Source organism: Bemisia tabaci, chromosome 3, assembly GCF_918797505.1.
Source record: "Bemisia tabaci chromosome 3, PGI_BMITA_v3".
Classification (NCBI taxonomy): domain Eukaryota; kingdom Metazoa; phylum Arthropoda; class Insecta; order Hemiptera; family Aleyrodidae; genus Bemisia; species Bemisia tabaci.
The window spans coordinates 62,275,817-62,303,647 of NC_092795.1; the positions used below are offsets into that span (position 1 = coordinate 62,275,817).

General features: G+C 37.5%; 1 protein-coding gene and 1 long non-coding RNA gene across 2 annotated transcripts; both read right to left on the reverse strand.

The window, feature by feature from the left end:
- Positions 1–1,909: 1,909 nt before the first annotated feature.
- Positions 1,910–27,090, reverse strand: LManII (Lysosomal alpha-mannosidase II). Its single transcript, XM_019052941.2, has 17 exons — positions 26,796–27,090; positions 18,472–18,574; positions 17,260–17,341; positions 16,634–16,819; positions 12,773–12,978; positions 11,804–11,940; positions 11,225–11,358; positions 10,333–10,552; positions 9,658–9,857; positions 8,753–9,003; positions 8,057–8,268; positions 7,190–7,403; positions 6,063–6,180; positions 4,982–5,264; positions 3,927–4,163; positions 2,854–3,000; positions 1,910–2,212 (listed from the first exon to the last, which is right to left on the reverse strand). Exons 1-17 carry the CDS (start codon positions 26,901–26,903, stop codon positions 1,976–1,978), a joined length of 3,075 nt encoding a protein of 1,024 aa, XP_018908486.2. The 5' UTR covers positions 26,904–27,090; the 3' UTR covers positions 1,910–1,975.
- Positions 22,996–24,172, reverse strand: LOC140224172 (uncharacterized). Its single transcript, XR_011899416.1, has 2 exons — positions 23,177–24,172; positions 22,996–23,125 (listed from the first exon to the last, which is right to left on the reverse strand). It is a non-coding gene; the product is annotated as an uncharacterized lncRNA (long non-coding RNA).
- Positions 27,091–27,831: the final 741 nt, after the last annotated feature.

Genomic DNA, 27,831 nt, shown 5'->3' on the forward strand with positions numbered 1-27,831 from the left:
TATGTTGTCAGTCATGAAAAAGCGCGGTATTCAAATATTGCGCTCCGAGGGCCGACGAGCGTGTTTGCCTGAATAGATTATAAACTCTCCTTGTGGAAGAGTTCAATTGATTCGAAGCTTTCGTTTTTTGCAAAATAGAGAATGAACCAGGAAACAAACGCTTGAATATAAATTAAATCATACAAAATAAAAAGTGGAGCGCGCTAAGGAGAGGATTTCGGAATTTCTGATGTGCCCAAAGTGCGAATTTTTCGAGCGAATTTACCTTAAAAGTGTATTCAGTTGGATATATCTTTTGCATACAGCCGACCCATTCACGGCATGGTACCACTGTCGATTTTTCTCGATCTTCGAGAAGAAGAAAAATCTCGAGATGAGTGTTGAATCCTAAGTAGTAGTCGAAGTCTCGATGTTATGGTAGTAGATCCTAGGCGCTGGATCAATTCAAAGACATTGAATTGCGCGTGGTCCCGAGGCTCCCCGCGGGATTCACCGGGCTCGGGAGATTTTCTCATCAGAAAATCCCACTTGGCGGGTCATTCAGCGGCCGGTGTGCTGCCAGCGCGAAACGCGCGCTGACGCCTACAAACCTAACGGGGATACTTCACGCATTGCGCAATGCGTGAAGTATCCTGTTAGGTTTGTAGGAGCCCATGCGCATGGAACGCTTGTTGCCCGTAGGCCGCGGTCGCGGAGTGCCACGTCGCTTCATTGCTTCAAGCAACTATTTCACGACAGAGGTGTTATAAGAAATTCAAGGCGCTCCAATGACAGGCATCCTTTAAGAAAACAGAGCTACCCTCGCAAAATAAATCAAGAGACTACGGCACAAAAAGAGAGAGGTAGTCCAAAAAACTCACCAAGTCCTAGCATCCGTATTTAATAACGTTTGGGCGTCCGGAATCTCCGGCGAGTCTCGGGACCAGGCGCAATCGACTCTACGCCTCAAACTGCGTAGAATTCGACTCTTTTCACAAAATTGTTTTCCTCCTCCGAAAATCGAGAAAAATCGATAGGAGTACCATCAACTATGCGCGTACTTTTGATCCCTTTGGGGCATCATCTAAAAAAGCTTCAAATTGGCTCGAATTTTATAGAGCCTATTATTTTCATGGATAGAACCGATTGCTACCCGGACTTCGTCGAATTTCCTACATGACCGGAAAAAAGCCGCACCCTCAGGGTACTATGGTCTAACTTTTGAGGGTCAAAATCGAGATAGTCCAGGCAAATTAGCTTTTTACCTCGGACAAATTAGCACAAACTTTTCCTTTGGTGTATAGGGTCTCTAGAAGCAGGGGCGACAACTTATTTGAACTACACATTTACAATATTACTCTTCAATCTTATCAACTTCATTTGAGGGGCTTGGAGGAAAAGATGCATGGGTGTAGTTTTTCCCATTTCAAGATACACATGTTCAAGGTTTCAAAAATTACATGGAACCTTATGGCAGAAAGAAAGTTCAAACTCACCTCTAGATGATTAAAATTTTTATTTTGGTAGTGAGTTTTTGACAGAATATATTTACTACAACTTGTACTACAAAAACTGCACAATGACCTTCGAAACTGCAACAATTTTCTTTGCTTTGCTTTTTATCGGCATAGCTGAAAGGAGCTGGCTTAATTTCACCAAATAACAGGCGTAATCCTGCTTCACTCCCTGTTTTAAAGAAAATACCAAATTAGCAATGTTTTGCGGACTTTTTGCAGAACAGTACATTTCATGTCCCAGTAAAGGTATTTACTTTTGAAGGATAGGTAGCTAACATTATTAACTTGTAAATTTATGAAAATTATAGCAATTATTTTCCTCAAAACTTCTCCTTTTGCTGTTTCCCCTTGAGTAAATAAAATGGAAACGGAGGGGGGTTGTTCAGGATTGAATTTAATGAAAAAAACTTAAATTTTCAACAAAAAATTTACTTAATCAAAAAGTCTTAAGCAACACTCATTTACATCTAATATCACAACTAGCTAAGAAAAGAGACATCTACAATAAAGGTACGGATTTGCATTGGATGGAGAACAACTTGATAATCTGATGAGGCTCCAGCTGGGTTGGCTTGGTGGACTGAGTTCTTTTCATCTCCGTCGATAACCTGGTTGGATTCGTGCAACCATTTCAGTCTACTGGACTCTTCTGACCATTGATTGGCACCTAACGTTGTCTCTTTGACTGAATTTATTCTAAACGGTTTGAATAATTTCTGAAACATGAGAACGAATAGATTAAGTACCAGATATATTAATCGAGTTCAAGCCTTACTTAAATTTCCTTAAACTTGAATATACCTTACTTACTTAAATATTCCTTACTTAAATTTTAATAAGGGATGATTCCTCACAAATCAGAGGGGGCTTCAAAAAGTTATGATGTGGAATGAGGCTGAAAGTGTTCAAAATTTTCATCGTTCAGTTGAAAATATTATTTACATTGCTTATCAAGAAATAGGTACATACAGTAAGAATTCCATCGATTTATAGCTAAGTACTGCATGAAATTAAGTTTATCTAAAAACCATGTGAAAAACGGGAACTTGAAATCGAACATTGAAAAAAACTTAATACAGTTTACAATTTTGTTCAGTTTAATTATTAGGGCACCTAATAAAATCACCCAAAAAATGAGCAGAATCAGCCGCTCAAGAAGTTACAAATGTCTTCCGGATGAATCCAATTATGTGTTTATCCAATCCAGGCAAATATTTCCTTCTTTTAAAGTGTATTTTTAACCTCAATAATTCTTATGATTAATCATGTCATTAAGAAAACTCAAAGTTTTTTGAGAGCTTCGATTTTGCAAATCCAATCAGTGCTGGTTCAAAATCAGTTAATGTCTTCAACTTACCTGCAGATCAACAGTTGTTGCATTATTAATAGGATCTTCGTCTTTTTGATAAATGTGTTCCAGTCTTAAAAGTAAAGAGCGCTCTTTCCAGGGCTCAAGAGTAAGAATTTGTACATTTTCAGGAAGAGCATTGACTAGTCCAGAATACTGCAATTAAAATAAAAAATATAAATGAGGGAGAATTTATTAAACCATGTTTTTTCATGAGTAATATTGTGAATTATCGACCTATAACTAGCTAGGGCTTTAAATGTAGCATTGTGTAGGTACCAAACGTAACTATTAAATTAAAAGTTGATGCTTGATGAACAATTATTTTAACAATTCAAGACTTTATAGCTTTATAGGTACTCTCATGTGATTCTCGTTTAAAGCTGAAATTTCAGAAATGCATATCTCAGACTGCAGCGTTGTAGACTTCCTGTCATGCTTAATTTTCTAAAATGAATCTCTGTGTGAAGAATATTCTGTGAAAATTTCAAGCCATATAGGTGGTTTGGCTCCTTAGAAAAAATACAATAAGAGAGTAGATTTTAAAACACTGCAATCAATACATGCATTTTTGCAGTTTCACCGTTGATATCTCCCTCTTTGCAAATCATTTCCAGGAATAATGATAAATGTAGGTACACAGGCTCTTTCTTTGGTTTATTGCAGGAAAATTGGAAATATCAGATGATTAAAAAAAAGTAAAGCATACTTAAGATTCAAATTGAAATTCAGAATGAAAACCTGACTATGGAAGAAGTGATGAAAAATTTCTTAAAAAAGTTTTGATGGGGTTTAATCTTTGCAAAATATTTTTGATACTCTCCTCAACGCCGCAAATTAAGTAACATCCAAATGGAGAGAACATACACATTCGATTCTTATTGGTACACAGTAAAATAATTTAGGGGAGAGTTGCCTTTGAATTTTATTATTCTGACATTATAAAGATTCAAAACTGGCCATCTGTTTGCAACATATTTTGTTTCTCCAAATACATAAGCATGATTATGTTGAAAGAATCGATTACAAAATAATCATGTCAGAAATTTGAAAGAAAATGATTTCAATGAAATTTAAATTACCTGCATGTTATGGGCTTGTGACCATTCACTATAAGACACATCTCCAACAGGAGTGAAAAAGATCCATGGACCGATCATTTTACTTATCTCCAATTGTCTTTCAATCTGCGGTTGGAGGAGATTCGTGCCAACTGTCACATAATGCGTTCCTCGGACAACCAACGCTTTGCCAAAGGCTTCTTCATTGAGAGCCTCGCCTACTCCAAATGCATCATCATGGGACAACCGCCGATGCACCTAAGGATAAAGATGGACACGTTGAAATTATAGATAAAATTAAAGACAGACAGAAATTATTTATTACCGTCAGTTATAGAGAATATAAAAACTTAAAACAAAAAGTGATGTTTACAATAGCAATAGAACAACATTTACTGAAGAAAATCAAAGAATTTAAGAGGAAGGAAAAATTCATCTCATGAAACCAAAACACCTTCACCAGACAAAAAATATGCTTAAAAAATAGGAAGCTGTCAAATTTTTATTGATACAAGCCCACACAATGCTGATACAAACTTAGGATCACTGAGATTTTTTTTTTTTTATTTTTATAAATAGTAGTAACAATGTCTTCAGTAAGACTAACAATCATTAAAAGATCTGGCACCGAAAAAGAGCTAAAACAAAACTTTGCTTGAAAATGTGCATCTTGCTTTATGAATTCAAGAGAGTTAAGACTTTGAAATTATCTCTTGACGAAACTAAATACTTAAAGAATTTTTGGAGGGTCAACATTTTTCTTTCTCCTAAGTAGAGTCATCATATCTTGTAAATATTTTTCCATCAATTTCTATTTGGATTTTCTTTTATTTTATTTTTGTGATCATTGGTTGATCACAAAAATAAAATGAATGCATCATGCTGTAAATTTATGAGTTTGATACAAATATGAAGGATGATGAACCTTGTACTTTTAAAAGTAGGTAACTTCTTTTTACAGATGACTTGTGTTATTAATTGGAAGGGGAAATAATTCTATGCCACAATACTGAAAAAATAGTTATGTTAAGCGTCAGCAATGTATACTTCATCCCGATTAAAAGCAAAAAAATTACCATCAACTCGACTTGTCCGCTACCAAGACTTGAGCCTCCTTGGGCACGATCGGTTATAACAGCCAATCGAACGTTTGCATCATTGATTACGATTCTGGAGGTGACTGGGTAGTAATTCGAGGAAACATCTTCTTCGCCATGGAAATCCCATGATGGTCTCGCATTTAGAGTACGTTTCAAGAGTTGTCGGCCATTAGAATCAGTGTAAAATGTACCATTACTCTCGATATTGGAATCAAAGCGACTGATTATTTCTTTTCCAAACTTGATTTTCCCGGCTTGACTGAAATCAACAAAAATAATAAAACGATGTGAGTAATTAGAAGAAGATTGATCACAAATTTAGTACTCGTTCTATAGACTATTTTGGGAGGTATCTTGACTCTGTTTCTTTAGTATCGTAAAAAATACAGTAAACTTATTTTTTTTTTAACTTCCTGTGTTTGGGAGTGGAAGTCTTCAATCCCAAGTAGCATGAGGTTCTATTTTCTGTCTAGCACTAATTTAGAAATTGTCTATTTTCTAAACAGAAAAATAAAATAAAAAGAAAATGGAAAGAAAATAGATGTATAAAATATAAGTAAGAAACTTATTAAAAAAACTTCTATTTTCTGTCTATGTTTCCCTTAATCCAGGCTAATTATTAGATAAATAGGTACATATTCAATGTGACGCAAAGTACCATAGAGTTAGTTTTCGTTAATCTTTCTTTTGGTGTTCCTTTGTTTTTAATCGAGTAATACTCAATTGGACTATTTAAATCAAAATGAACTATCTCTATAATGACATGGGCCCTGATACCCATAGGGATACATGTATGATAGAACTCATGTCACAATGGAGATCGTTCCTCCTGCTTTGGGTAAATACATTCAACTTATGAATGATAAAAATTATGAGGAATACGCATTAAAAGTAGTAAAGGTTTTAACTTGGGTAATAATTTATTTATTTATTTCAGCGTTTCAAAGAGAATTATATGAGAGAATCAAGGAAACTAGACTCGGCATTCTGAAAATTTAGCCTTCACCATGATGATCTCAAAGAATGACTAAAAGAGCATACTCAAGTTTTTACTTACTCCATTGGAATGGGTCCTACAAGCCACTCAAATTCAACAAAGTGCTCGTTTGCATACAACCGCACTACCTCACTTGTCCAATTTGAGTAGGTCACATGAAGTTCATTGACAAGAAGACCTGTAAAAAATTTTATTCTTCGATTAAAACTGCTTCATTTTTCAAAATTCTTCCTTCTAGTGCATTGTTAAATTTCTCTTCAATAAAATTAGAGATAGCCTCTTCAATTTTTTTTTCTTCATGACTAAGTTTTATACATTTTTCGTCATCAAAATCCACTGACGTATAGCAGTTTGCTTTGAAAAAGAATGAAAATATGACTTGACAATATAGGTTCTATCATAATTTCATTACTTTTCTTTGATTATATTCTTTGAATAATCGTGTTTCATGGAGCGGGCCTACAATGCCTCTGCGACTAGGAGGGGAAAAGTTACAAAATGGAAAAGAAATGTTAAAAATTAATGGTGAAAATAGGAAACAACGTACCAATGAGTGCCTCATTTACAGTAATTCAAAATTTCTGTCTCTCTTTTCTCAAAAGAAAAATCATCCAAAATTTTGTAAAATAAAAGCAGTTGGTTTTCCTGTGTTGAAAGAAAATATTATGGGAAGTTTCAAACTTTCCAGAGCAGGATCAAATATTTTCTAGTTTCAAAATTAAAATATAAAAATTTAAACCAATGTAAATTGAGGAACTTATGAATTCATCCTTTTCACGACAAGTTGTAGGAACTCATTATATATATTTTGCTGACAAATCCCGATTAATGAAAGTCTGAAAATTAGAAAACCCCTACAGTTCACTGGCAGCGCAATTTCAGCTATTCGGATTTTTACACCGTTTATCACATGTTATGGTCATTTGTAAGGGTATTTAATGCAGAGAGGATACAGTGCAAGCAGGGAGAAACACCAGTAAACATTTTGGTGGGCTGGTTGATATTTAGGGTTGCTAGGATGGATTATTTACATCATTCAGACTGCAATAAAACAACTAAAAGCACTGATAAGTCATTATTTTCCTGGTTACTTGTTTGGTGCCAGTCCGGCCTCTGAGATTAAGGAAAGGGATGTGCAAAAATTGCACTTGATAACTTTAAAAATAAAGAAAATATAAGAGAAATACCTTTATATAAGACTCGGGCAGGCTTATCATTTATGACTCTAGCAGTTCCATTAGGGCGGAAAATATAAGCTCCAGATGAGCGATTGGCGAAAATTTCATTGTTGCCAACCATTGGCTGATAGTAATAGTAGCTATGGTCGATGTCCACCTCATAGCCTTCTTTCACAAACCCTTTGATTGGACCGTTGTACGGATCAAGTTTCACTGATACTTTCTAGTTAAAATCAACAGTCAGACAGAGTAAAAGTAACTATTAACTTAAATAAACTTTGAAAATTTTAGTAGTATAGTATTAAATATTGTTCATTCACATACTTAATTGATTACAGAGGCACCATAAATATTTGTAAATGCTTGTTGTATGCATACGTGTGTTTTCAGATTAAGGGAGTTATGTATGAATAAGAGTGTCTGCCACCTTTTATCAGGACTTTACTAGGATGTCATTTTCCTCCCCTGAGGGTGCCTACCGCCACTCTTGATGTAATACTTTGGCTGGGCATCAAAAAGAAGATAAATTTTATTTTTTGTGAGGCACTGTTTTATGACAAAAGGGACGGACAGATTTTTGAAATTTTTTGGAAAATCCTAGTCATCATAATAAAAACTAATTGAATGGACATTTTGCATAAAAAACATCCAAATTTATCCAAATGGTTTACTTTTCATCAACTACCTACCTATTTATTCGTTTTTCATCCAAATCTACTACGTCTCAATTTTTTTTAAGAAATCAAAGACATTACATTATCATCAGATATAGTTCCAAAAAATGGATAATAACTTTTCTTTATTGCTTGTGCAAAACCCTCTTGTCCTTACTTAGACTTGCTACAGCACAAATTAAGTGAAATATGTGCAACTTACATCATTACTCATGTGTTGATCTGATGATACAGTCACATGAAGATTATGAGAAGCCGAAGAATCATGGGACACATAATATGATTTGTAGCCTAAAGGAGGTACATCCTCAGCTTGGAAAATGAGTTCATGAGTAGCTTGACTCAGCGCGGACCTTCCTGGAATTTCCAGCACTGCAGGATGAATTGGGACAATTTGTGTCACCAAAATTTTACCTAAAATTATGAGAAAGGGCAGAAAACAAAATTCTGTCATTATCTAGTTTAAATGGTCAAATAATTTCAACATCATGCAATCCGGGTCATATTCTTTCAGAGAACATTTTTTTCTAAATAAAAATGGTGGCAATATTGTTAAAGGTTTATGTTTGAAGAATCTTAAAGATGCGATGGAAAGATCACATTTTGTTGTGAGTGAGAAAATTAATTTGAGAAATATCTTTACTGAAATTTTGAGAGAATTATACCGATACCCATAAATTGAACCGATTTGAAGCATATTAAATGGCAGAACAAAATCTGGAATATAATATTCAATGATCAGACAGTTCCTGCAATTTTGATAATTACTTTGATACTTAATAAATTACATTGGCCTGTGGCCCTTCATTGTTACATATACTGGAAGTGCTCTTTCTTCCGAGGGAAAAAAAGAAGAAAAAAACAATGGGTGTCAATAATAAAAGATTGTTATACATACCCTCAGGATCATAGACCGTGTAAGTAGCCTGATTTACAATCGGAAGACGAACATACTTTGAGACGTTTTGGCTCTGGGGGTTGTAAACAGTGACGACAAAACGGGAATGTCGTTCAGAGATTGGGCAAGAGCTGATGTTCAACAAGTTACAAGATTGGAATGAGAGTTTTTCTTCTGGCAAGGAGTGCTTGGGTTTCTCTGTCATATCCTCATCCACTTGCTTTTCATGAGGAGAGAGTTTCATTAATTTACTGAAATCAAGGAAAAGTATGTAATTTAGATCATCATAAGAGTATTTTATTTATAAAGTTCTGTGAAGACATTTTTCCAGAGATTATTTAACCTTATCTCAAGAATTGACTACTTTGTTTGAAAATCCACTTCGGTTTTTTGACCCATAAAGTTTCAAAACCTGACCTCCTTAGATAGTTATAGGGGTTCAGAGAGGAAATTTTTTGAATTCTCCCCTCAGGAAAAAGAGGTTTTGGCAAAACAGTAGTACAAAGACTAAAACCTCCATAACTCAAGGCTATTTAATCTTCTTTCTCGGGGTATGAATTAAAAAAAAATCTGTTCGCACATAATGCGCAAGTCAAGTCGAAGCATTTGTCTCCACGGTACGTTTCATGGCATTTGTCTCAAGGAAAAATCTCACTTGCGAAGTTGGGAAAAATATTAAGTTATTCAAAACTAATCACAGTGCCGATTAAGAGTCATTAAGGAGTCCCAAGAACGGCTTAAAAAGAAGAAGAAGCAATTTTGTTGTGTTTTTTAACAGAGAAAAAGTCGAGAAGATTCATTCCTGCGCGATTCGAACTTGGGAAAAATCCTGTGAAACGTCCCGTAGAGACAAGGCGTAAGTACTCACAAGCTGGTTACTAATTTCACATATCTGGTATACCTACTTCAGTGCTGCAGACGTAAGCAAATCACACTTGGCGAATCCTTCCGCCAACTGCCTTGCGTAATCTGCGGCTACATGTTGTTTTTCTGTGCCAGTAATAGCATCGTGATGTTGCATCACCCCCATTGCACTTCTCATTTGGTTGAGTTCGACCTGCTCTTCTGGCCCATGTTCATTTAACGCACTCAGTTGCTTACATACCTGAAATAAGCAGAATGATTAAGAAACTTAATATCTCAAGTTAATTAATTAAAATAAATAAGGTAATAAATTGTGAAAGTTCTGACGACAGGACTCTGCATTTTGTATTACTTGATTAGGTAAGTAATTACATTCCAATCCAGGAATTCCTCCGCTGAGCATTTTTCACTTCACGATTCAATATCTGTTGGAAGAAAAAAAGAATCTGATGATGAATGGTCCATTTTTCAGTTTTCTACCATTAAATACTTCCATTACGTAATAAATCAATGGGACAGCTATCAGTGGAGCAACACAAATCAACGACATAGGTACCTCCAATGATAGCATGAGTTTCTAACACTTACCTCCAATTTTTAATGTTTCATTTTCATGTATTTTCTTGATTTATCTCAAATATTAACCGAAAATCGCTGAAAAATTCCGAATCAACTTTGGTCTGGAAAAATATGAGCAGTGTAACTTTAAGACCCACCTGCATGTAATTGTTGCCCATTCGCTCATAGAATTTAATCGTAGGTCTTGATGTAAAGTAGCCGGTCCAGTATGAATGCGGGTCGCTGGCATACGGAAAGAAATCATCATCTTTCACAGAGTAAGACAATTTTTCATCATGGACTGCTTTCAGGTAGCATGATGGGGTTGAGTAGAAGATATTAATTGCACTTTCATTGCTCTGTTGCTTATTGCCTTCCCTGTAAAATACCAAATTACCGCTGAATTTTTGATTCTCCACAATTCATCTTACTGTACCTCATTTTCTGATCAACCTGTCTCCTTAGTCCATGAATAGATAGGTCTGCTGTTAACTTTCATTTTTTAAAATTAAAAATTTAGCCCAAAAAAAATTGGAAAACTGCTAAAAAAAACCACTGGAAAATTTAGTGTCTAAATCGATAAATAGTTAAAGACATCCTGCGGTGAAATTGAATTAAAAAGTGTCTATGTTCCTCATTTGTGGATGTAAGCACTCAGTCAACACTATGACATATGGACAGTACCTATGTGTAAGAGAAACATACTAAATGAGACAATCCAAACTTTTATGCCTCAATCGATAGATAAATTTATTACCTATGGCTAGCTGACAGGGACCTAAGTTCAGAGAGAATTGGCTCAGACAGCCAACTAACAAGAGTTCCTGAACATGAAAACACACTTTCCACAGACAAGTCTAGAAGTCAACCAAAATCTCTTAAAGACAAAATTAACAGATGCTTCAGTGGAAGAGAAAAATCTGAAATGGGGTTAGAAGGGCCGCAAAAGTTTTGTCTGGCCGACGCCTTGAAATAAACGCTAGGCAGGACTGAAAATTACACACCAAAGGACTTTTCTAATTTTGCGGCTGCAATATAAGTAAGACTCACCTGATTAGAATATCCATATTCTTGTACCATGAGTGGGCGTACTGATAGGTGAAATCATTACCCATGGTTAGAATGATGTTACTAGATTTGTAGAATGACTTTTGGAGTGATACCCATTGAAAAAACTTTGTTAACTGAAAGCAGAAAAATGTAGCAAACCATTAAAATTTTATTCCACCAAAACAGCGTGGAATCTCCAGGCTCACTCATGAAATTTTTGTCGAATTTGTTTGCTGGTTTTGCACTTACATAGTTTTTATTAGTGCTGATTGATACAACAAATAGTGCACAAATTTTTAAATAATCGTTTAAAATATTTTAAATTACAGGGGAGAAGAAAAATTGAGAAAATATAAAGAAATAAACAACTGAGAATATTTATAATTTAGGAAACCTTTATCTGGCGCATCTGGAGTAAAATCAAATTAATTCCTACAGTTTTTCTTTTGAAGTAAATATTGGCTCCTCTTCAGAATTGCAGAGTCTACTTTTTTGCTCATCGTCTAATTAGGAATTCTCTAGAAACATCTCCCCTCCACTAAAAAAGAAAGAAAAAAAAGTGACAAGAAATGAATATACCATTTTATCCAGATTGTACTCTGGGCTGTTTCTGTCATCAACAATTTGGTTCTCAGAGCACAAAATATCAAAGCAGAAACCATCAGGAGGACTGTAAGTGTTGTACAAGATATGAGAAAAGATATCAGAGGAACTTCCTGAAAAGAAAAGAATAAAAAATATTAAACAATTTTAAAAAATAGAAAACCAAAACCATTAAAGAGTTTAATGCACCTCTATTTAATAAAAGTGTTCCACACGAAATATTTCTCACAGAAATGAACATTGAATTTTTTTCCCCTAAAAATTGTTGCATTGGATCTTGAAAAAGCCTTGAACAGTGCAAGGTAGAAAATTCTTTAATCGATCCAAAAATCTTAAAATCCAAAAATTCATATCAAATATGTTTAAGCAGTTTAATAGGTAACTTATGACAATGATGACAAAGTAAAAATTGTGAATATAGGTTTGAAGGAATTCTGTCATTATATATTTTTCTCAAGCTTTTACAAACAAATTTTCTTCAGTTCACACATTACCATGTAAGAAAAACCTCACCAGCACAGCACTAGGTAACTGATAATCTGTTCCACTTTCACTGGCAATTAAGACAATATTTTGACAGAAAAATGCTGAGCATGTCGTGTAATACGGCTCACAGGTGACTTTCAGTCAATTACCAGTAATGTTCAATTGGAAAACCAAGGGCGGAAAAATTGTCTTCATTCATCTCTGCCAGGACTTCACTCATATGGAGTGTGATCTCTGAGAATTTGTTAGTGGGTTGCAGCAATGTGACTTGGTCTAACCCCATATCACCAGGCTTCCATATCCAGTGGTGGCTGATAGCTAAAAGTCGCAGAGTGGCCTCTAACTGGTGTCCAGTCTATTGGTAGTTGCACTTGGGAGCCATCGCAATTAAGAACAAATTTTTCTCCCGGTAATGATAATTTAAAAAAAAAAGGAATAAAAATAAAGCTCTATTCTGACCTAAATCTTGACTGGCTTGCCAGATCATTTCCATATCCTTGGTCTTGAGACGATGGCGCTTATCTTGGTAATCAATGCGGCCCATGAAGAATCCATCAAATCCTAACTGCGCAAAAAGGGAAGCTTGTTCTTTTGAATGGCCGAAGGGATCAATCTGCCAGCCCACTTTTGGGTGTCCACAGTTGCCAAAAGTGTCATTTAACTTCCTGGAAAAGGAATTTGATGCATTATTATCATTTCATGATTATAAATACAAGATGCAGACACTCAACTAGTTGTATTGATTGCAGATTTCTTGGATAAAACAGATAAAATTGTTGAAAATATTGGTAAGCATGTTACCATACTGCAGTTGTAGGTGGATATAGTTTTCATTTGGTGGTATTTTGTGTGCATCTGATGGGTAATTTTGTTGGACAGCAAAAGAGGAGTGACAACTTGAGTTTTGATAAGGGGTCATGATATTCAAAAAGGCCAAGGTTAGCAGTAGAGCCAGAGATTTTTTCAGGGAAGGATTTAGTTTAAAGTGAAAAATTTCTCAAAGAATGAGGCTCAAAAAAAATATTTTTTTAACCAAAATTTTGAAGCTGTCCAATTTAAGAAAGATCACACACATGGGAACCTAAATCATCAAAATTTACTATCTACTTTTAAAATTGTGCCACTGTTGCCGAAAACTGACTACAATGGAGAATTTGCATGCAAATTTATTAGGGCTTCATCTGAAAAATCTTAAAGAGCTGATTTCGCAGGATTTTTTATACTTTTTTTCTGATATGGGAAATAGTATAAAAATATATTTAAAAGTGAGAAAATGCACCGCCTAGTGACGTCATCTGGCTGCATTCCCCATTCATTAAACACATATACAGGGTGGCCCAGACCTACCGTACCAGACCTTTTTTTCAGTTAATTTGGGTCGCACGAAGTCCAGGATCGCGGGGATAAATAGGAAATCGACCCCAAGGAATCCGAATTTCATGTTCCCAGAGCCCCCCTGGCGCCCCTTGGGTGGTAAAAGGGGGGTCCGTACTTCAAAAGTCAGGGTTATGCTAAAAAAAGCGACAAAGCAGTAATTTTATCAGCACCCACTAAAAAATTGTACTGCTCATGTTGAAATTTAACACCTCATGAGCAGACATGCTCGTTTAAAGATTACCTGCCCGACAAAACTTGTGCAAAAACGTTGTCACAACATCTTATAGCGAAGTTCTTTATATGAGAGAGGAAATTTTGCCGTTCTTGCACATTTTTGCTGGGCGCATCGAAAGAGTATGAGAGTGGATGAAAATAATGCCTTCTCACACAGGGGAGCAAGATTTTAAAGTAGGCACTTTGATGAAATGCAAGAATTCTGTATTACCTCTAACCTCAAAGACAGAATTAAGAATTTCAAAGATTTTTAGAGGGAAGATGATGATTGAGGTAGATACTGAGAGAAATGTGTCATAGTATCTCTTTCAAAGTTTCATCATGATGAGTGTGATTAAAATTTGTCAACTGTTCTTGAAAACAGACATTCATGAGATGTAGCACTATAGTCCGCGCCACAAAAAGTGGCGGGTGAGGGGCGCAGCCAGCCAGTCGGCCAATCCAGTCTATCCTTGAAGGGTTGAAGCTCAGGTATTGGCCCAGTCGTTATCCCGTCTCAACTACAGGCCAATACTTGCGCTTCAACCCTTCAACTATGGACTGGACCGCACGACTGCCTCCGCCCGTCACCCGCCACTTTTCGTGGCATGGTGTTTCGTGACTGTATCATAGGTATGTACCTACATGAATGTAAAATGTTTTGGAAAGATGGACATAAATGCTGTCAACATCAACGGTAGTAGAGCAATAAGTTAAACAATATGAGACCACTGATAAAATTATTAAATAATTTAACTGTATACAAAAAGAAAACTCAAAATGAAACGTATACATACGAATGTAAAATCGAAATAGATGTTTCTTTAACATTTCAGTGCAATGCACAGATGATGTTCACTCCATAGCAGTGCTCACGGAAAGGTATTCATTTTATATTGAGAACGCTTAGTTAAAGGGGTGGAGCTTTTCGGACTGAAGAAATTTAAAGTTGGACTTAGAATGACAAATAGTGAACGGAAAATTCCGAAAATTCCTATTAATATGCAAAAATTTTTCTACGTGAGCTCAAAGAGTCAAAACAGTCAGAACAACTGTTCGTGGGAAAAAAGTAAACAATGAAATGACGTAATGTCATGGCAGGAAGGTGATTGGCTAAAGCGCAACAGGTAACCCGCCAAATCTGAAAGGTTTTCGAAAAAATGGCGGCAACTTTGAAATGACGCTCCGTCCAAATGGGAGCGACAACAGGATCCACCATGTGGTTACCAAAGAGAACAGTAACGCTAAAAGTTAAGGTATCGAGTTTTCTTCAAAATTCAACTAATCTAGTTGAAATGAACTTACTGAATGAGTAAACGACAAGACTTGACTTATTTATAAAAAAAACTATAAATATGATGTGAGGAAATTCTAAAGATTTTACAGATGAATCGCAAAACGAAGTTCATTTTTGCGCTTCTGAAGTGGCATTTTTCGACGGGAAAATTGCGATGTTTTGAAATTAAGTGGCGATTAATTTACAACTTTATTGGCGGTAAAATCGCTAAAATCATTGATATTTGAGCGATTATCCTCAATTTTGTCGCAATTTTATCTCTATAAAATCGCGTTCGATAAACTCGAAATTTAATCTCACTCTATCACGATTTTTTGTTTAATAATATTGCAATAAATCGCCATCGATAAAATCGCGATACATTCTCCGGTCAAATCGCAACTTATCACGGTCACTGCTACTTGGGTAATGTCAAAATGTTGAAATTATTTCATCGGAATCAGAACGTACGGAAAATTTTAGCTTAAATCGACACCAAGAAATCCAAAATCGGCCCACCCGTGTCCAAAATACCGACCCCTAAAGGCGGGGGACAGAGCCCCCTTTCAAAAAAATTCAAGTTCGTTAAATTGACGTGGAGACTCGAAAAAAATGTGTAATCATGGGTAATCGACCCCAAGGAATCCGAATTTGAGGATCCCGTTGTCCACAGAGACTTTTCTGATGGGGCACAGGGGGACTCTGAACTTTCAAATTTAACCGGTGTGGACGTTACCCCTGTGCCCCATCAGAAAAGTCTCTGTGGACAACGAGACCCTCAAATTCGGATTCCTTGGGGTCGATTACCCAAGAATACACATTTTTTTCGAGTCTCCACGTCAATTTAACGAACTTGAATTTTTTTGAAAGGGGGCTCTGTCCCCCGCCTTTAGGGGTTGGTATTTTGGACACGGGTGGGCCGATTTTGGATTTCTTGGTGTCGATTTAAGCTAAAATTTTCCGTACGTTCTGATTCCGATGAAATAATTTCAACATTTTGACATTAACCCTGACTTTTGAAGTACGGACCCCCCTTTTACCACCCAAGGGGCGCTAGGGGGGCTCTAGGACCATGAAATTCGGATTCCTTGGGGTCGATTCTCTATTCATCCCCGCGATCCTGGACTTCGTATGACCCAAATTAACCGAAAAAAAGGCCTGGTACGGTAGGTCTGGGCCACCCTGTATTTTAGCAGATTAGATCATTTTGTCATATCATCTCCAATAATTATTCAATTCATGAACCAAGGGTATCCTCGTGTTCAGTTCACTCAGTAGTTTCCACTTAAACACGACATTGATCGAATTTCAGACATGAGCTAAGTCTCTCCTGAGGGAATATAAATTTATACGCACTTCTCTAATTTCGATTGCTCAACTACTTTCTCAAAGGATATCAGCAAAAAAAATAAAAAAATAACATGTACGTAATATCTAAGTAAGTATATGCATACCTGAGACCCCAGGTGAACTGATCAATGATTGACATGTAGTTAGTAACAGCTTCATCATTCATACTCCATGCTCCTCCGATAAATTCGAGCTGACCATCAGCAACTAGCTTTTTCACATCTTGTTGTCTTTCCTCCGTTTGCCTAGTCCACCAATGCCAGAAGAATGCTGTCTCGACATAAATAAACCTATTCAAACAACGTAAATTGGTTATTTGGAACATATGGGACCTTAAGAGCATCAGAACTTGTTTTTAAAAACCATAGGATCATGCGTACAAACATGTAATCGAACATGAAAAAACGTTTAATTGCTTGAGGACGAAAAATACCTGGATACATAGCACAGCAAAATTTACATCAAACTACAATGTTTCCAATTAAACTGATTTCAGAAAGAGGGAAGGCAAAGTTATGATTTATTGAGTCCGATTTGATCACACCTCAGTATCCTCTGTAGATGGATACCTGGTATATATAAATGGTGAACAAGAATTGAGACAATAATAATTCAAAGAGAAATAACTTGAATCTTTTCACTTGAATGAAAAATCAGATTGGCAGTCTTAATCTGAAATCATGTTATTATTTGCTGGAAGTGATAAAGAAACATATTTCAGAAAACTTACTTTTTTTCAGGGTCTTTTTTCAGTTCATCAACAACAGAATCGATAATGTACTCGACGCTTACATCTTGAATTAAATTGTTGACTGCAATAAAAAACGGGAAAAAATATTAGAGTGCGTTATGAAAATTGATTGATGGAGACAAGGCCCCCGCTGGGAAGATGAAACAAGTTGCGCCTTCAAATGACGGTGATACTGCATCTGTTACGCAGCAACGCTGTCAATGAAACGAATGTTCGAATAAACCTGATCAAAACAATCAGTGACGCACTAGATGGCCCAATTATACACGGCAGAATTTAATTTTGCGAATTTTTTTTATCTTATCCCCTAAAACTGATCCATATGATTAAAAAACACTGTCTGACAAGTTTCAGCTAAATCAGATAATATTAACCCGTGCCGACAGAGCCATCATTTTTAAATGGGATTTTACATTGAAAAACACTTTTTTTCAGAAAAATCCATTGCCCGGAAAATGTGTTGTTTCTACAAAAAATCTGAGGTCATACTCGGCTTTAACAGGAAAAATTGAGGGGGCAGGGATGTATTGGACACCTTCAAAAAAAAGTTTACCCCTCGTTATAGCGGTGAAACAACTGAAACATCTAGAATAGCCGAGATAGCCGTAGATCTAGCCGAGTATGACCTCAGATTTTTTGTAGAAACAACACATTTTCCGGGAAATGGATTTTTCCAGGTAAAAGTGCTTTTCAATGTAAAATCCCATTTGAAAATGATGGCTCTGTCGGCACGGGTTAATATTATTCGATTTCGCTGAAACTTGGCAGACAGTGTTTTTTGATCATATGGATCAGTTTTAGGGGGTAAGACCAAAAAAATTCCGACATTGCCAAATTTGGGCCACCCTTTCCACGCACGCGCATACCTGACGTCTCCGATGAATATACTAAGTCTAAATGAAGACGCCCTACACGCATGCTAGTCGTAATTTTGCGTTGAAAACCATTCTAATTCTCAAATGGGGGAATAAATTCTAAATTGGTTTCTATCTTGATGTTATTATATAATGTAAATAATTAATGACTATTAGTTCGAATGCTTGATTTAGAATTGAAAAATTTCAAAATTTTGAGAGGAGAACACGTGATGAAAGGAACACGTCTCGGTGGGCCGAATCGCCCCTGTTAATTCGAATTCATTGCTGACAAAAGACACGGATGGAAATGGAAAATACACATGTGCACACTTACTTCCGTAGTAATACTGATCAACTGTTTTGAGCCAGCCTACGTCATCGTGGGTGTGTGGCACAAGATGAACATTTATGTATCCTGGCTTCGGTTTTGGACATGACTGAAACATACCAAAGAAACGTCGATTAAATAATGAAATTATAAATAATAAATACGTTGGTAAAATTACGTGCGTTTGCAATAAATGTAAAGCAAACCTAACGTTGTTTATTGTTTAGGTTTCCGCTTGTTGCAAATTACGAGCAATGTGAACTTAGGGCAAAATGACGTGAGCAACACAGATTTTTAACGGTCTGCTGGAAGTTGATGGATGGAAAAGATCTGCACCAAACACCCTCATTTTCTGTAAATTCTTCCTATGTTTGATCGTCTATGAAATACCATGAGAGTTAGAATAAAACAAACCGCACAAAAGGTGCACTGCTGGTGTGAAGTAAAGTTTATGTTACTTTTCTCGCGTTACTTACTTCATTAGGTACCTTCAAACGCAATTTGAGTCGTGGGCGTTTGAGATCCCTGGTAAAAATTGACAGTAGAATCTGTGTTCCAAAATACCATAGACCTACAGCCGACTGTAAGATCTCCAATAGCTTCTATAGCCGGCAACACAATTTCTTATAGCCTTTTATAGCCGATGGCGACTAAGAAACAGCCTGACGATATAGTGTATGCAATCCGTTACTAATTACGGATGCTAGGACTTACAACTAGTGAGTTTTTGGACTACCGCTCTCTTTTTGGGCCGTAGTATCTTGATTTATTTTGCGAGGAAAGCTCCGTACTTTTGAAGGATGCCTGCCATTCCTAATATGTTGGAGCGCCTTCAATTTCGTACGATACTGTGCAATACCTCTGGTGTGAAATAGTTGCTTCAAGCGCCGTGGTATGCTGCGGCACAGCGCGGCGGGCGGGCAGCCAGCGCGAAACGCGCATTGGCGCCTACAAACCTAACAGGGATACTTCACGCATTGCGCAGTGCGTGAAGTATCCCTGTTAGGTTTGTAGGCGCCAGTGCGCCGCCGCTCCGCTTTGTGTTAGGCTCTTATATTTGATCTCGTGGAGTCAGCGTTGTTCAATTCATGACTTTGAAATGTTTGCACACTCTGTATGGATTATTCTCATTTTAATTGATGAAAACAAATATGTAGTAAAGGAAAATATAATGTGCGTTTTGTAAATATTAAGGTGATTCCGTACAAACTTGCTGATTTACAAAGCACAAGAATTTCTACACAATTTCTCATAGCCCTTTATAGCCGATGGCGTAAAAGCAACAGCCAGGCCGGCGATAAAGTGTAAAGCCCGGCGACAGGAACTATAGTCCGGCTGTTTAATTTTTTATCACTTCGTTTAGCCCGGCCGTATGATTTTTTTCCACTTTCTACAGCCAGCTATATGATTTTCTATCGCCTTCTTCAGTCGGCTATAAGAACTCCTATGGTATTTTGAAATGCAGCTCCTATCACCAATTTTTACCAGGGATATCGACGATGAAACTTCAAAACCATGCATCTCCTTTGCAAGTTTTGAAAATCTCCACTACAATTTCCTTTTTTTTAAAGGAGAACAAATCAACGTCATACCTTGAACTTTTCACAGAATTTTTCTCGCACAGAGGAAAAAAATTACAGACATTTTTAAAAAGTGGCGCTGAATAATTTTTCAGTTAAAAAATAAAGTATGACAAGAAGTCTGCAACGTCTCAGACCGAGATCCGTAGTTTGGTATACTTTCACCATGAATATGCTAGGTTTCATGCATTCATCATGAAAGAATATTTGAACTGTACTTCGTATGTATAGGAGAAGAAAAAAAATATTAAATCAATCTTAAACACCGCGAGAAAAGTTACGGGGGCAAACCGACGCACCTCTGAGGACTTAGCTGTTTCAGGGATAATTTATAAGGCGATTGCCCAAAAATTAGAATCGGAAAAAACCCTTACGGAAATGAAAACGGGCCCCGAGTGAATTCACTTGAATGAAACACTGACATTTTAAGAGCAAATTGTTTTTATCGAGCACAAAACGACTGCGAGCAGCACAGCGTGGTTTGCGATGTGGGGAATTAAAACGCAGTACGGTTAGAATTTCAGTTATTGATAAAATATCATAAGTATTCTTCTTTGAAAATGAACTCATGAACGTTCACTTAGAATCCGCCTTTACAACCGTATCCTGCCTTACGCTCCCTCTTTAACAAGAGCGCTAAAGAATCGAACTGCGTGATACAACTATTTCGACTCCTGAGTAGCCAAAATTGCATACCCGTTGATTTGAAGGAGCGCTCGGTTTTGTCATCCTGCTTCCATTCATTTGATTTCATTTGGAAGACTTTGGATATGATTAAGCTAACTCCATTAGACGTTACTTATCAAGTTTTAATTTTTTGACACAGGACTGAGCAACATTTAGCCTTGAAAACTTGTAAGGACATATATGATGGGAAGTTGAAAAAAAGTCTCCAAATAGAGGTACTTTGTACAATAATAAGCGAATGCCTGAAATTCAACATATTATTTTTAGTCTTTCGAAAATTTATGGCATCAGAGGATGTTTCACCTGTTGTTTACTGGCGAGGAACAGTAAGAGAACCAAAGTGACCAAAACAAAACCCCTGATAGGATAACAGGGAAGCGAGAAAAATATTTACGAAATTCCAGTTCCGATGTGATTTTAAACACAAAGATAACTCTCCACAGGGGAAAACAAGACTCTGTACAGATTAGGTACTTTGGATATCGTGCAGATATTTCAAGAATTATTATCATTTGACATGTGATAAACGCGAGAATCAGAGATCATTTCTGCCGTGCTAAAGAAGAACGCCGTATAAGCCCTCAGGCGTTGCCATATTTCAATCGACAAAAAACAAAATTCACTGGGTTATTTCGAAATATTTTTCTTCGAATTTTTCAGACCATTTCATTCGCAATTTAATCTAGAATGTCTGAAAATTTCGAGGAAAAATATGCATAACTTTCCTTAAAAATAGGCGTTTCATAAGTGGAAATTTGACAACTCTCACTTGTTCATGCGGCGTTCTCCCTTAGCAAGGCAGTTTTCAAATGGGGTTAATAGACACATTTAACGATGGGTCAGGTTAGGTATTCTGGAGGTTTTAGATATTTTTCTAATCAACACCTGTTGGCAGAGCAGCCATAAACTAAAAATCTTGTCAGCTTGGACCTAGCTCTATCTCGTTTTCCTTTGACCTCTGGTTAAGAAACAGGCGCTATTTTGATCGAAGGTTGAATTTATCGGCTCCGAAAATTCTACCAGAACAAAAAACGTCACTGCGAGAAAACTGGAGGGGGCAATTTTTTTTTTTTAATTATGAAGTTAGGATTTAACAAAAGAGATCCGAAGTGGTATAGAATTCGTCCCTTGGCTGACAAAAAGACTTAACTACAATTTGAGATGAGCCCGAAAAAGCATTGGGTTACGTGGACAACAGGGTTCAACGTCAAGTGTAGTTACGCGGTTATGTCAGGAAGGCTACGAATTGGTCCCTACTGCCGTGCTAAGGAAAAACGCAGTATGAACCTTTAGGCGTTGCCAAATTTCCTTCAATAAAACAAGAATTTTCTGGAAAACTTATGAATAGTTTCACTCCAGTTTTTCAGATGATTTTGTTCGCAATTTCATCGAAAGGTCCTGAAAATTTCGAGGAAAAATATTCATAACTTCCTTAAAAAAGAAAACATTTTATTGAGGGAAATTTGGCAACTCTCGAATGCTCATACGGCGTTCTTCCTTAGTACGGCAGCTTAGGCCTGCCTCTCCTCCCTCTGTTCAAATTTGTTCCCGTGCATGACAGAGTGGAACTTGAAATGTCAGATTTGAGGATTTCGTGGCTTACACAGGCAATTTCATGGTCTAAATGATATTTTCGACTGGAACTAAAAATCTTGACCCGCTTTGAAAGATGCGCGAAAACAAGATGCGTGAGCGTTTCATTTGCAAGTGAAAGGATACCTCGTGCGAAAAACAGAGCTCGTTGACGGGATAGTTAGTTGAGATTTACATTTTGCGCGAAGCTCGGTTTTTTCATGGCGGGGACCTCTCAATGTACGATCATGTGGGTATTGTTGTTTTAAAGTATGCATGTATTCACTAACATAGAGACCTAAACAGCGAGTCATTTGGTCCGGAATTGACGGGAGGTTGCAGATCTTAATTGCCTGCTTACCCTGGTAAAAATTAGCGATACGAGCTGTGTTTCAAAATACCATAGGAATTCTTATAGCCGACTAAAGAAGTCTATTGAAAAACATATAGCTGGCTGTAGAAAGCGGAGCAAATTATATAGCCGGGCTATACGAAGCAATAAAAAAGTATACAGTCGGGCTATAGTTCCTATCGCCGGGCTTTACACTTTATCGCCATTGGCTATAAAAGGCTATAAGAAATTGTGTAGAAATTTGTGTGCTTTGGAAATCATTAAGTTTGATACGGAACTACCTTAATATTTACAAAACACACATTATATTTTCCTTTAAAACATATTTTTTTTTCATCAATTAAAATGAGATGGTCCATACAGAGTGTGCAAACATTTCAAAATCATGAGTTGAAAAACGCTGACTCCGCGAGATTAAATATTAGAGCCTAACACAAAGCGGAGCGGCGACGCATTGGCGCCTGCAAACCTAACAGGGATACTTCACGCATTGCGCGGCGACGCACTGGCGCCTACAAACCTAACAGGGATACTTAACGCATTGCGCAAGCGCTCTCTGCCCGCCTGCCGCGCCGCAGCGTGTCACGGCGTCTGAAGCAACTATTTCACACCAGAGATATTGCACAGTATCATAAGAAATTGAAGGCGCTCCAACATATTAAGAATGACAGGCATCCTTCAAAAGTACGGAGTTTTCCTCGCAAAATAAATCAAGATACTACGGCACAAAAAGAGAGCGGTAGTCCAAAAGCTAACTAAGTCCTAGTATCCGTATTTAGTAACGTTTAGCATAAACTTTATCATCTGGCTGTTGCTTAATCGTCATCGGCTATAAAAGGCTATCAGAAATTGTACAGCCGGCTACAGAAGCTATTGGAAATCTTACAGCCGGCTTTAGGTCTATGGTAGTTTGGAACACACATTCTACTGCCAATTTTTACCAGGGTACTTTGAGAAATGGTGGAATTTGATCCAACGCTGATAAAATTGTAAATCAATACCGAGCAAAAACCACGTTAATAATGCCGTGCTAAGGAAGAACGCCACATGAACTTTCAGGCGTTGCCAAATTTCCTTTGATAAAACGCGAATTTTCTAGTAAACTTGTGAATACCTATTTTCCTCCAATTTTTCAGATTTTTTTGCTCGCAATTCCAAGTCCTGACAATCTCAAGGGAAAATATGCATTACTTTCCTCAAAAATAAACATTTTATCGAAGTAAATTTGGCATAGTTTATTGACCATCTTCTTGGTCCATAGCGAACCACCCGCTTCCACCAATAGGATCCCTTCGAGTCCCTTTTGTCTTCTTTGTCTATAGCATTGTATATCAATTTCAATAATCGGCCCGCTGATGAAATATTAGGTCACAAAATTGACAAAGATAACCGGGGTAAAAAATGTTTTCACATGTAATCGACTCGAAGGAATCCGAACCTGACGGTCCCGGGGCCTCGCCACCTTGATTACCTATGAAAACACCTTTTTTCGAGTCTTTCCCTCAATTTTGTGACCTAGTATTTAATCGAGGGGGGGGGGGGGGAGGGGAGCTCTGTCTGCCAACTTCAGGGTTCAATATTTGAGACAGGGATGGGCCAATTTTGAACTTCTTGGAATCAATTCATGTCAACATTTTCCGTACTCTCTAATTAAGATTTAATAATTACCAAAGTGAGACGAGGATCCCTTATTGCCCGCAAAGATTACCAGAGGGAACCGGGGGGGGGGGGGGGGCGAAATTCGGCTTCCTTGGGGTCAATTCTCGATTTGTTCCGGCGGTTCCTGACCTCGTGACCCATGATAATCGAGAAAAAGCCAAGTAGAATGGTCCGGGACATCCCGCATAATATCCGAATTTTAGCGTCTTGCCGGCCAGGTTGACCTGGTCAGCGCGTCTGACTCTAGGTCAATAGGTCCCGGGTTTGAATCCCGGTGGTGGCGTCTAATTTTCACGGAATTGACGAGTAGATCTGCTGAAACAGACTCTACTCGGCCTTAATCCCTGAACATTTGAAAAGCCTGGGGCATAGATGTGCCTAAATCCCTTGATGTCTACGGACAATAAACATAGATTATAGTTGGCTGAAGGTGCTTGACATGAAGCCATAAAACCAGCAAAAAAAAAAAAATATTAGCGACATTGCAGGTGCAGTCTCATATTTTTGCCAAATTTTCCAAAAATTGCTCGTCAATTGTTAGGTACTTTATGAAACTTGAGTGAAAATTGGCCGATTGGCCTAGAGACGGTATGGGAGAGAGGAAGCACAAATTGTGTTGATTTACATTTGATAAGCCTATCTCGTAAAATAAATTATTTCATCGGTATTAGTCACCGAACTGTGATTTCAAAATTAGTGTCGCGCGTGATCGCATCATGAGAAAATAGAGGCAGGTGATGTAGGCGAGATGAAAAATAGAACGTCTAGATAAATACGAAAATGAGAGCAGATAATTTGCTAAGGAAGGACACTGTATTTACGATACATTTTTTTTTATTTGGAGGAAAAAAAAATTGGATAGTAATTATTTAGGCATTAAAAACGTGATTTTTTTTGTCATTATTTACACCGCCATACGACTTGAGGATGAAGGGAAAATCAAAATATTGATAGACTTGAAAAGTTATTGAACTTTCCGAATTCGGTCAGTCCAGACTCCAGATAATGAGTTGACCTTTTAACATTCCTGACACCGACTTTCGCATTAGTCTCTTGATATTGCCATAATCACTGACATAAGTTAACAATACAGTCAGTCGGAATAATTTAACATTACGACGCACAGATCGTTCTTCACAGGTGACGGAGGGAAAAAAAACAGATTATAAACGGGGCATGGAATTTTTAGAAGATTTGATTAATTTTTTCTACAGAAATACAATTGATTTTTAAACATTAAACTTAGATCATTCGTCTGAGAATCTAACATGATATTTTCCGCCATCTTTCATTACCTTTCTCGCCTCTCCCCTACAAACACGTGATAAGTTTCACGTTTTCCTTTTGTTTTATTAATTTTTCCGTTCTACAGTATATTTTTTGAAATGATGATAAGTGCAGCTTTCTAATAACAGTTGTCTCCATTTGAGAGGTCCTGGGATAACAAATAAGAGCTCAAATGGGTACGGAATTTTAGGCACGAGATAGTGCTACCTTTCCTCTTATCTATCCGATCGTTTATTATCCTATTCAGTCTGGCTGATACAAATGATCTCCGCATCAGTTTCCCACGGCCAAAACGTTTTACAGATCAAATAGCGAGGGTGCCCCATTTCTCCGCAGAATAGTACGAAGAGTATACTGACTAATTTCACGGCGGACGTTTCAAATTGTATCGCGGGAAAGTAGCTAGTGTGTGCTTACATGTATGTACTTGGTACACAAAAAAGGGGATGAGATTTGCAATAAATTATGGAGAGGCATTGGCAAACTTCACCAGTGTTTTTCCTCAATTCGCTATTTATCGTTCTCACTCCCTCAAAAGGTCAGTTTTTTTGTCGTACTTTTTTTATCAAATGATGCAAAATCAACCTCTCCGGGTTGTGGCATGCTTGCCGGCCTTTTTTTCAATCTCAGAGCTCATTTTATCCAGCACTTATTGAGAGAGCGGACGCTTCTGAGGGAGAAGGGGGTAGAGGCACTCCAAACTTCCCTAAAGGAGGGTGATTGGGAGGTTTTCCTCTGAAAATTTGTGTAAAATGCCACCATGGTAACGCCAGTTGAACGGTATTAAGAAAAAAAAATGAGAAAAAAAACATGAATCTTTTTGGAAAGACCACTCCTTAAAGAAAAGGTCCTAAGGGTCCATAAGAGCGGGGGCGCCCACCCCTGTTGCCTCCGTCATATAAAGCGTCCAGCCCAGGTGCAAACTAGGGGCTTCAAAGAGGCTCATCGATGGAACTGTTGACTGTTGCCTTTCAAAGATCGCCAGCCAAACGATTTTTGGAAGTGACCGATGTGCAATTGGGACACACCAAATCTTGAAATGTTGAAGGAATTTCGTGCGGAAATGGCTAAGAAATTGAATAATTAGTACCAATTTGAACGAGGGCTGAACGCTTTAGGAAGGGTCCTCGAAATACACAAACACACACATACGCGCGCACCAAGATACGAAAAAAAACGCGTTAGCTACTTACATCGTATCCACATTTTGGCGGCTGGTCCGCTCCGAAGGGATCGTTGTCAAGGCACCTGGAGTGAACAAGCACAGAGAGAACGGAGATGAGTAAGACGGGACGCAACATGACTAAAAACTAGAACTAGGGTGGAATCAAACTAGAAATCAGCGGACCTCGCAGCGGGAGGAAAGGGAATTCGGGGAGCGGTTCGCCAGCATCCCCGGGGGATTTATTCGGGGGCCGAAAATGAGCGGGAACAGCGGGGCCGGATGCGGGAGCTCGTGTCACCGCGCGCTCGAGTGGAAGGAAACGGACTGATGTGATGACGGCCACGGCCACCAAGCCGCCGATTGAGATGGATGCCCACGCGCTGTTGCCGCCTCGCTCAGAGAAACATCCCTTTTTCCGAAAAAAGCCTACTTACTCCGTTGAATTTCAAATTTTTCGGAATTTCGAATTTTCGGGGATTATGGATGAGGGAATTCATCACTTGTAAATTTTTTAAAAATGATTTTTCCTCTGAAATATTTCCACGAAAAATTCTAGGCGCCAAGTCTTCCGAAAATTCTGAAACTGAAAACATATAATGTTTTTCCTGGAGGGAAAAAATTGAGACCGGTTCTGTGAAAAAACATCCGATTTCCGGGGAAAAGCGTGCTTACCGTGTTGAATTTCAAATTTTTCGGAATTTCGAATTTTCAGGGATTTTGAATGAGGAAATTCCTCACTTGTCAATTTTTTTAAAATAATTTCCCATATGAATTATTTCCGCGAAAAATTCTAGGCGCCAAACTGAAAGCTCATTCTAGGTCTTCGGAAACTGAAAAAATACATTGGTTTTGCAGGGGGGAAAAATGAGACCGGTTCTGTGGAAAAATATCCGTTTTTTTTTTTCGGGGGAAAACGTACTTCCTGCATTAACGTTCAAATTTTTCGGAATTTCGAATTTTCAGGGATTTTGGATGAGGGAATTCCTGATTTTTCAATTTTTTAAATTGATTTTTCCTATGAATTATTTCCACGGAAAAGTCTAGGCGCCAAGTCTTCTGAAACT

Coding starts and splice junctions, on each gene's coding strand:
- LManII (XM_019052941.2), bottom strand. CDS start 26,903: ATGTTGCGTCCCGTCTTACTCATCTCCGTTCTCTCTGTGCTTGTTCAC. Junction 16,820..17,259: donor AAAAAAGACCCTGAAAAAAA/GTAAGTTTTCTG, acceptor TTGTTTGAATAG/GTTTATTTATGTCGAGACAG. Junction 8,269..8,752: donor CACGGTCTATGATCCTGAGG/GTATGTATAACA, acceptor TCATAATTTTAG/GTAAAATTTTGGTGACACAA.